This window comes from Prionailurus bengalensis, chromosome A3 (genome assembly GCF_016509475.1).
Source record: "Prionailurus bengalensis isolate Pbe53 chromosome A3, Fcat_Pben_1.1_paternal_pri, whole genome shotgun sequence".
Lineage (NCBI taxonomy): Eukaryota > Metazoa > Chordata > Mammalia > Carnivora > Felidae > Prionailurus > Prionailurus bengalensis.
The window spans coordinates 105,029,862-105,042,339 of record NC_057354.1 but is presented as its reverse complement, the minus strand read 5'-3'; the positions used below and the strand labels follow the sequence as shown (position 1 = coordinate 105,042,339).

Sequence of the window (12,478 nt, the reverse complement as noted above, 5' to 3'; positions counted from 1 at the left end):
CCTCACTTGGCTCCTGAGCCCTCCATCTTTTTCACCTCGAGGCAAGCAGAGGTTGAAAGGAGAGCCGGGCGATCTCCCCCGTGAGGGGGCACATCGATGGAGCCCTCTACTCCAAGCTGTGCAGCCGTCGAAAGAAGCAACTCGAACAGGTCTGGAGGAATCCTAGAGCGGGGAGCCGTGGAGGGAATGCCGGGAAGTGGGCTCCTTGTCGTGTGCGGCAAGGGACGGTGGCCACGGTGGCCCCTCCGGACATCTGCTGGGACTAGTTTGCTGCCTTTGTGAGATGCCCTCCTGCTTGGGATGGCTGTGCCATGGGTGCGGCCTGGCCCATTGGGCCACTGCCATAGGTAGCCCCCAGGTTCACTCTGCCCATGACGCATGGCCTGAGTGCCAGTCGTGGGAGGAAGCGCCCCTGGGTGGGCACTAGTTCTGAGCAGGTGGCCAGGACAATGGCCACTGGGGTGGCGAGTTGGTGATATCCTTCCAGGGTCGTGGAATTTCACACGTGGTACCTTTGGACAGTCCTGAAAAGTATGTGTCTCCCCAAATAAACAGATGTGCAACTGGCCAAGTTCTGCAGACACAGGGCCCCACATGGCCCCTGCATCGGTCAGCTCTCAGGCGTAAGAAGCAGAGACTGACCCAGGCTGATGATAACTGGAAAGGAATCAGCAGTGGGAGGGAGGGGGGAGGGTTCCAGGCCAACCACAGTCCCCCCAGAAAGGACAGAGGGCAAGGCGTGGAAGACAAACCAGAGCAAAGAGCAAGCAAAGGGACAGCCAGACCTCAGCCACAGTCACCCCCTGGAAGAGGGCAGCCAGGTCAGCCAGAGCACGTCTGCCTCTGCTGCTGAATACACTGGCCCCTGCTGCTGGCCCCGCCAGCCTAGAGGCTCTGGGCCTGGGACCCCCCACTGGCCTCATGGCACTGCTGCCCCTAGGACCTGGAGGCTGCTGTGGGGGGCCTTCTCAGCTGGGTCGCTAGTTCAAGGTCAGGAGTGGAGGAATCTGACTGTCCCAGCCCAGATCGTATGCCTGATCTCTGGCTACGAGAGGAGCCAGGAAAGCAAGCATCTGGACTTTAAGCCTCTCTCATGTCCTCAGCAGGGGCTTTCCTGAACGAGAGGTAGAAGAAAGTCCCCACAAATGTCCCCTAAACTGTGGAGTTTGTGCAAACGCCCAGGTGAGGGGAAGGGTTGTGTTGCATTCCCCAGTTAGGCAGGAGAACCCTCCAGGGGCTGGGTTGGCTCAGGGCTCCAGGAGACCCGTTCATATTTAGGGCTGGACAGTCTGCCTCCCGGCCAGCTTTTGATGAAGTGGCCGCCTAGACAGGGTGACATCCACACCCCTTATCCTGATTTCTGGAGCCTTCCCAGTTGCAAGTGCCATCTCTTGTAGTCGTCACCCTCCAAGCCACCTCCCCAACACCCACGCTCAGCAACGCCCCCTACATTTCCTTCCCTACTCCAAGCCTTGCCCTGGCAGTGAGAGGGGTCAGTGGTGCCCAGAGCCACAGGAAGGGTGAGCACACACCATCCTGGTGGGGCAGAAAGAGGGCGTGACAGGGGTCCCCAGAGGTCTCCCAGTGCCAGAGATGCTGCGGGAGGTCCCCTGTATGCACATGCACACGCCCATGTACACACAGGTCCTGCCCAGGCTGTGTCAGAGAAGCATCCTCTCCATTGTTAATGATCTTATTCAGGAGAGAAATGGCCTCAATGAATAAAGTCTTTATTTCAGTCCGGGAGCGGGGAGGGGGCAGATTGGCAGCTGGTGTTTGGTTACTTCATGAATTCTTTGCTGTAGGCTCTGCAGCTGGGGTCAGCGGAGAACGTCAGAAGGAAACACTGCAGTGAGAGCATCAGAGCCTCTGTTGGGATCAGGAGCTACCTGCTGGGACCCCCTCTGTCTCAGGACAGTGCTGGTGCTGGCTCCTCATGGAGCCCCCCGCTAGTCACGGGGATTCTGTCCTGCAGCCCAGGCCTAACTAATGTGGGAGAGATGCAGCCTGGGGCCCAGGGTTCTGTCCTCCAGGGAAGGCTGGGAGGGCCACAGGCGGGGCTGAGACCTCCCTTTGTGCATTTCATTCTGGGCCTCAGGGTCATGAAAATCCCATGAGGTTGGCAACGCCGCTCCTGTCTTAAAGTTGAAGAAACTGGGGTGCCTGGGTGGCTCAGTCTGTCCAGCGTCTGACTTTGGTTCGGGTCGTGATCTCGTGGTTCGTGAGTTCGAGCCCCGCGTCGGGCTCTGTGCTGTCAGCACGGTGCCCGCTTGGATCCTCTGTCTCCCTCGCTCTCTGCCTCCCCTGCTTGCACGCTCTCTCTCCTCTCTCTCTCTTTTCTCAAAAAATAAACATTTTTTAAAAACAAAAATAAAGATGAAGAAACTAAGTCCAGCAGAAGTTTGGGGGCATGCCAGGGCCACACTATCCTTGGGGTATCTTGGTATTGGTCACAAGCTGTACTGCTCAGGCTTCCTGGGGTCGGGCCCTGGAGAGGCCTTGGAAGTTGGGGAGGGATTCCCAAGCCACCTCACCATGTCAGACTAACAGTCTGTGAATGTCCCGATGCCCTCCTGGACTGAGGAGCCCCAGTGTGTGTGTTCTCCCTGGTGCAGAGAGCTGGGGACAAGAGTGGCAGGAGCCCTGTCCCCTGAGCCTGTGCCCTGAGCCCTGCTTAGGAGGGAGGAGCCCTATGATGGCCTTCCCCTGTGAAGTGGCTGAGGGGTCCTCGCAAGGAGGAGAGGAGGGGCCCATAGTGACTGAGACAGGGTATGGCCACAGGCCGTGGACTGAGCCCATCAGACCTTGGGGGAGGGCAGGAGGAGGGACAAATGACCCAAGTGACCGCAGGCCATCCCCATGAATCTTTGACACCAGTCTGGGAGAGGGTCCGACTGGGCTGTCAAGAAAGTTAATGGCCACCTTGGGATCTGGAAGCTCTCAGGCACAGAAGAGAGGGAGCCCTGAGAGGTGACATATTACCACCCTTACCCCCAAGCTGCCTCTGTGCTAAGAGGTGACAGAATTGAGGAGAGCTGAGTCAGTGAGGAAACTCCAACACAAATTCAATCCCTTCCCACCCCTGCTAAGGAACCACCCCCCTCCTCCGTGGCTTCCGCTGCATTTCACACAAAACCCCAGTGCCTTGGGCCTGCCTCCAAAGCCCTACCCAGGCCAGAGCCCTGCCTGCCCCTGGACTTCCTGTCTCATCTGCCCACCGCCAGCCTCACCGTGCTCTGTGCTCTTGACACATACGGGGCAAGTTCGCACACCACCTTCGCACCGCTGGCCTCTCCACCTGCACCTTCTATCCAGGATCTCCCCATATTATGTCTCACAACCACACGTGATTCTTCAGTGACGTCAGTAAAGCTTCAAGTGAAAAATATTGCCATATATACAAAAGAGAATACATATATATGTGCGTGTGTGTGTGTGTGTGTGTATACGAAAAGCTCAAGAAATATTCACAAATGACTGGGGTCAAAGTCCCCTCGTGCTCTTCATAATTCACATGAGAATTTCTCTCTTCCCACTCTTGCTTGATCCTGGCATCATTTCCATAGGGGACAGAGCCATCCCTCCATCCTCCATGGGCCCCCGGGGGTGGCCAGGATTGGGTGACAGGGACCAATGAAGCCAGAAGACCTGTGCCCCGAGGTCACACAGAGTCCCCAGTTCATGTGGGTGTTCTGGGCCACATCCCAGAAATGGCCCTAGGCTGGCCCTAAGCTGACCCTGGGGACCTCAACCTAATTTGAAGTCCACAGGGTCCCTCAAGGGCAGAGACCACAGGTGGGCAAGGTCATTCCCTGACAACTCTGCGCTGAGACTCACAGCTCCTGTCCAGCCAGATGGGTCAGGAGCAGGTCTTAGCTCACTTCCAAGTCCAAGTCTGTGAAGAGCAAGGGAGGGACAGAGAGGACATCAAGCTGGCCATGTACTTGCTACGGGCCAGGCACTGGGTTTGTGTAGAGACTCGTACTTGATGCTCACATCAACCTATTGAGGTTCCTTAGACCCTCCTCCAAATCACCCCGCTGAAGGCCAAGTCCCATAATAGGCTCTTTCTCACACCCTCTTACCAAGCTTGCCTGGCTCCCTGCGGTGTGTGTGTGTTCTCTCGCTCAAGGTCAATGAGGAGTCAACCTAACTGTTCAACTTGTCCTGGTGGCTCTGGCTGGAGGTCCCGGGTTCCAGGGGGTGGGGCTGTGCCATTGGGCACCTGGGAGAGGCTTCCCTCTGGTTTGGGAGATGACTTAGACTCTGGGAACCCAGACCGCCCCTCTACCTTTACCTCCTTTTTTATAGAGATGAGGTGTGGCTCCAGCTCAGAGTCCCAGCAGGCCGTGGGGATGGGTGGGGGGGGGGGAGTGGAATTCGGTGCTGTTGTTTCATGGCAATGTTATGGTTACCTTCTACTTCGTCAACAGCTACCCTCTTTCCATTTACAATAACCATTTCAAGATCCCCCTCAAGGGGAGCCTGGGTGGCTCCGTGGGTTGAGCATCTGACTTCCGCTCAGGTCATGATCTCGCAGTTCATGAGTTTGAGCCCTGCATCGGGCTCTGCTCTGACAGCACACAGCCTGGTTAGGATTCTCTCTCTCCCTCTCTCTCTCTGCCTCTTCCCTGCTGGCTTGTGCACGCACACACTCTCTCTCTTTCTCAAAAAATAAACATTTTAAAAATAATCATTTTGTATTAACTATATATTGAAATGATAATATTTACACTGGGTTCAATAACATTCATTAAAAATAATTGCACTTTTTAAAGAAAACTTTCTTTAATGTGCCGACCTGAACATTTAACACGAACCTGTGGCTCACGCTACATTCCCATTGGCTAGCACTGTTCTAGATGGTTCTCAGACCTGCCGGTTGGAAGCTTTGGGACAGCCTCCTCCTGCCAGGGCACACCCTGATCCTAACTCCTCTCTCCTTCTCAAGTCCCAGCTAGGGTCAGTCAGATTTGTTCCAGAGAGGTGGCCCAGTGGAGTATGGAGGAAGGCTGGGGGACAATGAAGGAGGAGGCCAACTTGGGGGGCTGCCCGAGTCCGGGGGAGGAAGAGGGGGTGTTGAGCCAGGCCCAGGCAGTGGAATGGGTTGGGGGGGGGATATTAGTGGGTATTTAGGATCTGCTGTAGGTGTGGATAGTGGTGGGGGGAGGCGAGGTGACTCCTCAGGAACTAGGACACCTATCACCATGGAGACGAAGAAACAGACCGACCCCCTCATGCCTTCCAGCTGCCCCAGAGTGACATCTGGACTTTGCACTAGGAACACCATCACCTGAGAGTTTTCACCACACCACAGAGAGGGCCCAGATCGTTTTAAATAAACTACAAGAACCTGGGCCAGCACATCTCACCTGTGACTCCCCACTCCCTGTGGTCAGCTGCCCTGCTCACTGCCCCGGGCACAGGGGACACAGCTTCATCCTGTGGGGGCCCAGCCCATCTGGTCAAGCCACCAGGGGTGCACCCAGGTGAGACCTTGAAGCAACTACTTCTGTCTCCGTGGTTCTCATCAGCTGGGCTCCGGAGAACCCCCGAAGTGAAGCCCAGAGGCGGCTTGGCAGAGGTTGCCTGTGCGCATGGGGAAGCATGTTGGGGAGGGGGGGGTTGCATGGCTGGAGGCAAACCCCAGTTAAAACATCCAGGCTCCCTCCCTCCCAGGTCATGTCATACAAGCAAATGCACGGGCGAAAGGCAGACCCCCAAACATTTACAGACATTTATGGATGAGAAATAGCATGAATGGTCACATAAGGAGCACTGGAACCCACCGGATGCTGGCTTAGAAGGCACGCTCAGCCAGGGAGGGGGATGTCAGGGAGGTTAATGTTATTTCAGCCCACCAAGTACAGTGGGAAGAGGTCTGCAGTCAGCCAGACAGGAACTTGAATCCCAGGTCCTCACCTCCTGGCTGGGCGGCCCTGGACAAAGTACTTGACTGTGCTGAGCCTCAGTTTCCTCATCGGTGAAATAGGGATAATAATATGCCTTTATAGGACCGTGGGGAAGGTTAAATGGGGGAACATACACAAAACCCCGGCAGGAGCACGGTTGTCGATAGTCTTCATTCTTCTGATGCCAAGTAAGATCTGCTGCCCAGGGCAAGGGTCAGGGCCAAGCGATGGCCCAGAGAGATCCAACTTGCTCTGCTCAGCTGCTGCGCATCAGAATCACCTGGCAGCCTCTCCCACATCTGGCGGCCTGGGGGCCACATTATTTGATTCAGTGGGGCCTGGGCTGCTCTATTTTTTTTTTTTAATTTTTTTTTTCAAATGTTTATTTATTTTTGAGACAGAGACAGACAGAGCATGAACAGGGGAGGGCCAGAGAGAGAAGGAGGCACAGAATCTGAAACAGGCTCCAGGCTCTGAGCTGTCAGCACAGAGCCTGACGCGGGGCTCGAACTCACGGAGTGTGAGATCATGACCTGAGCCAAAGTTGGCCGCTTAACCGACTGAGCCACCCAGGCGCCCCACTATTTTTTTTTTTTAAGTTTATCTATTTATTTCGAGAGAGACAGAGACAGCGCCAGTGGGGGAGGGGCAGAGAGAGAGGGAGCAAGAGAAAGTCCCAAGCAGACTCAGTGATATCAGTGCAGAGCCGGATGCGGGGCTCGAACCCACGAAGGAACGGGCAGATCATGACCTCAGCTGAAACCAAGAATCTGACGCTTAAGCTTAACCAACTGAGCCATCCAGGCGCCCCTGGGCTGCTCTATTTTTATAAAGCTCCTCAGTAGATTTGACAGTGCAGCCAAGATTTAGAGGGCTCGTCGCACCAAATGGGAAGTTCTAGACCTTGTCTGTGGGAGGAAGGGCTCTCAGGTTCTCAATCTCCCTCCCCGCCTCCCTCCTAGGAAGGCTGCCTCAGGGCCAAAGTCTGGGTCAGCTGGAGAGCTGCTCAGATGTGGGGCTGATTGCCCCCCCGCCCCCAACCCTGTCCTGGGGACAGCAGCGCAGGCGGCTCACTGAGCAACCACTCCTCATTGCTTGCTCTATTTCCATCACTTGAGACAGATGGCAGGAAATGGCGGTGGGCGTCGTGTCGTGCAGGCCCCAGGGATTTGGGGTGGGGAGGCTTTGGGGAGCCTCGATTCTCCACCCACCCCTGGGTACCTACAGATGCAGGCCAGGCAGCCAGCCTTGTGAGGGGGGAGCTGAGACTGTCCTGAGTCCCTGCCAACACTTGCACACGCACGCACGCACGCACGCACGCACGCACTGGAGCAGGGGAGGGGAGGGCTGGGTCGTCCCTGCCCTTCCTCTGATGGCTGCCACCTGGGCTAGGACACAAGCTCCCCACCTGACCCTTGCTGTGTAGGCAATGAGGGTGTCCCATTAACTCAGGGGTGGACTTGACCTGATCACTGACAGCATTCTCCTGCTGGAGTGCCCTTCCCAGGCTCTGCTCAGGATTCAGAAAATAGTAACATTGACACTCCAACCATTTATGGAGCTCTTGCTATATGCCCGGGCTGTGCTAAACAGGCTGGTGTAGGATCTCATTTATCTAGGAGGTGGATGATATTTCCCACAAGAAAATGAGGAGACCATGGCACAGAGCAGCTAACTAACTTGTCCAAGGACGCACAGCTAATGCATGAAGGGGCTGGGTTTGAGCCCAGATCTTCCTAATGCAGAGCCAGGTTAACAGCCAACAAGGTGCAGCCATGTTATCGCCCCAGGCCACCATCATCTCCTGGCCAGGGCCCTTTGAATACCAAATAGTGGAGACGGGGCTCTGTTCTGTAACAAGCCAGTGGGCATATGTGTGTACATATGGGATGGGGCATGAGATCTGCCTCCTGGCGCTTTTGCTAGTGTCCCCCCCCCACCTTTACTCCCAGCCTCCACTGGGCAGCACAAGGTACCGACCTCGGGGGAGGGCCCAGCACAGGCTATGAGTGCATCTAGGACCAAATGGGGAGACTGAACCTCAGAGAGGGGACGGACCCCGCCCAAGCTCACAGGGTCAATTGGGTGGAGTTGGCCATAGAGTGCCCATCTAGAGAGAGGATCTTAAAACAGAGTCAGGGTGGACTGGGCACAGGGGCATGGCACCAGCAGCAGGTGGACTCGGGTTTACCCCTTGCTTGCCCTGGAGGTGCGTGCCAGGGGGCGGGGGCAGAGCTGGAGATGAGGCCAGTGAAGACCCGTGTGGGCTTTGCCTGGCTGAGCACGGCACAGGCCCATGCCTTTGGGGTCGGTGGGGGGGCGGGGGGGTGTTGCTGGACAGAGACCTGAGGCAGGACACCAGAGAGGAGAGGCTGGGCCAACTGGGATGTGGGACAGGCCCCCTCTCGGCTGTCCCGCCAAAGCTCAGCTTAGTTCCCCCTCTCCAACTCTGGCACCTGCCAGCCCCCTTGGTTCTCTCCCTGTCATGTGGCTGCTTTGTGGCACTCTAGGACGGGGGCTGATCGCAGCTGACAGATGCACCTGTTCAAGGGAAACATCAGTCAGCTGGGGATGGGGAGCTGGGTGGGGGCACAGTACACAGCGACTTACCCCCCACTATGCCCTCCTTCCTGTTCTGTTTCCTTCCTGCCCTTTGTCTGGAGGACCAGCTAAGAGGACTTGCCAAGTTCTCTCTCCTCTTCTTTCTTTGCCTTGGAAACTAAGGTTGCCCCTCTCCCTCACAGAGGCCACATTCAGGGCTCCACAGCTGCTCCTGGGCGTCACCAGAGATGCCTTGGAGTGGGGTAGGGAGAGCAGATGGGCCCCAAGCCAGCCTGAATCAGCTGAGCACCTCCCACTCCTGTGGAAGATTTTGATAAGAAAAGGGATCCTGATTTCGAAAGATTGGGATCCTTTCCTTTGCAGTTCTGGATCTGCAGCCCGGAAAGGGACCTAGGGCTGGCTCAAGGTCACATGGCTAAACCAGGGGACATGGCCAGGGGTGGGGTCTGGCTTGCGTGCTCACTGAAGTTTTCAGAAGGAACAATGGGCCACAAACCCATGGAGCCAGCCCCCAGCTGGGATGGGGCACTCCCTCAGCTTCCTGCTTACAAGAATGCCACTCTCCCTTTGTAGTCTTTTCCCAGGACGTCCCCAACCCTCCCACCAAGCCCTAGGGAACTAGGCTTTGGAGTAAGAGGGATCAGGGTTCGAATTCCAGCTATAACACATTTCAGCTTGCAATCTAGGGCAGGCCTCAGTTTCCTCATCTATAAAGTGGGTACAATACCAAGAGCTACCTTGTGGGCTGCACGGGGGTCCAGGGAGATAATGCAGGTGCAGGCCCTGCTGGAGAGGCCAGGCAGGGAGAAGCCGCCACCTCAGCGATCCTGCCCCTCAACCTGCCCTTCTCTCAGACCCCACCTGGGCAACAGTCAGAGGCACTTCGCACCCTATCTCAATTCGGGGCTTTGATCTCTATCTTTGAAAGTGGGTGAGCAAATTCGGGCCCACCTCCGGTAAGTGGCCTGCAAGAAGGTTGGAAGCTGGGCAGATAGCTGTTCCTATTGCATAGGCCGGGCCACGAAGACAACACTCCCTGAAAACCTAGGACGGCAGCTCGTGCCTGCCACGGGAGACCCTGTGGTTCTGTTTGTTCCTTTCCCCTAAGAGCTCGCGGGGTTCACGCTGCATAGGCTGCTCCCCTCTCTGAGCCTCAGTGTCTGCAGAAGGGGAAGGGGCAGTGCCTGCCCTCCTGGGGCGTCATAAGGATCCACAAAGGACTGGGTAGTGCATGGAGAGGCTAAGGGACCCATGGGGTGTTATTGGGGGCAGCCACTGACCATGACTGACAGGCAGCTGAGGGCAAAGGAGTCGGGCCAACATCAGCCTGTGCTCCGAACTGCGGTCCCGGCTAGAGAGGAAGATTATTTTCCCCAGTCCCCCTGCTGACCTTGGTGAGGGACTCAGTGGTGGCTTCCCTTGGGACCTCTGTCCCTGCCTGGCACCCGCTCCAGTCTCTGGCCAGGCCAGCCACAGGAAGGCCACCGGCAGGCATAAGGCACAGTGAGATCCGCAGGGGCCTGGGAGCCTGCCGGACTCTGCTCACCAGGCAGGGGAAGGGAGTGAGTGACCGCCGGCAGGTAGGGCCAGCAGAGGAAAGGAAGGACTGTCTCCCGTTTGGTGGATGGAGCAGGCTTGCGTGCACCTGTGTGCGGCCTGAGTCTAGAAACCCCTCCCTCTGCGTGCGGGCTGGTCGTGCGTGCAGCCCAAGCCAGCTGTGGGCGCAGTCACAGGGCACGCTTGTGTGGTGCGTACTATGCCTGCACAGGACCTGTGCTGGCTGTGGCGTGTGTGTGTGTGGTGAGTGCAGAGCACATATGCCGGTGACAAGGCACTAAGTTTCTCCGCTTTTGCCCTGGAGGCTGCTGGGGGGATCCGCGATGACAGGAGAGAAAGCATCTTTCAACGCGCCCTGTCGCCATGCTTGAAGGGTTTCATGTCATCACCGCTGCTGGTCCTCCTGTCGCCCCTGGGAGCTGGATCAGAGAGGCCAGGGGTGGCCCAGGCTCTGGGGAGGTGTGGCCTGGAACTCTGGGCTGCTTGTCCTCATGGGTGAAAGAGAGGCAGGAATCCACCTCTGGGGGGCGGGGCGGGGGGGGGGAGGTGAAGGTCGGGGGAGAGTGCAAGATGTCAACCCAATGTCTATCCTTCCTTGCTCACAAGACCCTGATTTTATTTGAGTCATTTTGCCCGTCCTTCTCTCTACTTCCTGCTGCCTACATGTGCTGGCTGGAGCTCCAGCAGCCATGTTGGACTTTAAGGTAACCTCAAGAATGGAAGCCAGTGAGACAGATGGAGCCTGAGCCCCTGCTGGCCGTGGGGTCTCCGTGCCAGCCCTCTGTTGCCTCCCTCTGGACTTGAGCCTGAGAGAGAAACGTGACCAACCCTGTTCAAACCTCTGTCAGTCGGGGTGCTCTGCTACGAGCGGCCAGATCCAAGCCTGACGCCTCTTCCTTCTTCCCGAGCAAGACTGTCCCAAACATGTGAGGAGCTTGTAAGGCATCAGGACAGATTTTTCTGAGTGTGGGATTCTGGGATTCAGCTTGTTTTCCTTTCCCTCCTTCTTCTTCACTTAGTCTTCAGCCTCCCAATACTCTGCCACTAGCTCGTGAGCTCTATCCCAGGCATATTCCTCGCCTGCTCTCTTCCAACCTCCCAGCAGCCCCGCAGAGTGGGAACTATTAGCATGTGTCCCTGTTAGGGGGCTCCTAAGCCCTGCGGGAAGTGGCGTTCATGAATTATTTGAATAATTAAAAGATGTATTCATGGCCCTGCCTTCAAGCCTAGGCCACCCCCTCCCAGCACTCAGCCTTCCCCCACCGGTGGCGGTGGCGAAGGGCTGGGGACCCAGGCTCAGGGTCAGCGGCCCTGGCACTTGCCCCAGGGACCCAACTGAGCAGGACCAGCCACCTGCCTGACCCCAAGCTCCTCCTCTGTCCAACTTCTATGCCACAATCACCTAAAGCCTCTCCAGTCCACAGGGGGCCCCAGAAGTCTAGCCTCCCAGACAGGACAGCCCAACATTTACTTTTCCAAAAGTGACCCTACAGGGGACAACGGGGCTCGAGGTCAAAGGAGGAAGCACAGCAGGGCTCCCCGGTCCGGGGCCACCCTCGGAAGCCCTCGCTCCCCACCCCTGAGCGAGCCCCCAGCCCCTCCGGGCGCCTACCTTCGCCCGCTGCATCCTGGGCGCTGAAGGAAACTGTTGCCGGCCTCCCCTCTTCGCAGCTGAGAACAGGACTGCCGGGCCGGCTGGCAGCTGCCTCATGTTTGCTTGGACCCAGACGTAATTGCTACGGGCGGCTCCTCGCCCGCCCCCTGCCCACCCCTCCCTCCCCGCCTGCTTCTCCCCGCTCCACCCCTTCTGCTCTGCCTCCTGCCTCTCTCAATCCCTCTCCCTCCCTCCCTCTCACTCTCTTTCCCGCCCTCCCCCTCTCTCCCTCTCTCCCTCCCCACCCCTCTCTGATAATTCTCAGTCCCCCTCCCGGGCTCTCTGTCCCACTCTGGGTATAAATGGTTCCTAATCCTTCCCTCTGAGCCTGCTGAAGCCCCTTTTGCCTGGCTCTTGGCTCTCCCCTCTGCTCCTGTTGCGAGGCTGGCGTCTCTCTCTCTCTGCCTCCCCCGCTGTCTATCTCTTTCTCTAACGCACACACCCTCTGCTCCCCTACCTTGGTCACAGGAGGGTGGAGTGGTGGGTGCACAGAGCCTCCGCTGGGAGCGGAGGGGGGGCGGGAGGAGAGCTCCAGCGCCGACCAACGGGGTGTTGGGCAGGGAGCCTGGATGGAGAGCCTCCCCTAAGGCATTTCCAGAACAGGCCAGCCCCTCCCCTCCCTGCTTCCCCCACACAGAGACAACCTCGGGTCATCTTAGGGGATATGGGCTGCGAAGAGGGATCGGGCTCCACCGAGGCTTGGGGTCTTCCTGGTGCCCCTCCAGCTGCCCTGCAGACATCCTCCGGCCACCCCTGGTGCTGGGGCATCCTTTCTAGGGACATCATTCTGGGT

General features: G+C 57.4%; 1 protein-coding gene across 1 annotated transcript in view; it reads right to left on the bottom strand.

The window, feature by feature from the left end:
* Positions 1-11,779, bottom strand: part of KCNIP3 (potassium voltage-gated channel interacting protein 3) — an 84,965-nt gene extending 73,186 nt beyond the window's left edge. The window contains exon 1 of the mRNA XM_043604041.1: positions 11,644-11,779. Within this exon, the coding sequence (XP_043459976.1) occupies positions 11,644-11,742 (99 nt within the window). The 5' untranslated portion in view covers positions 11,743-11,779. The remainder of the gene's footprint in view (positions 1-11,643) is intronic.
* Positions 11,780-12,478: the final 699 nt, after the last annotated feature.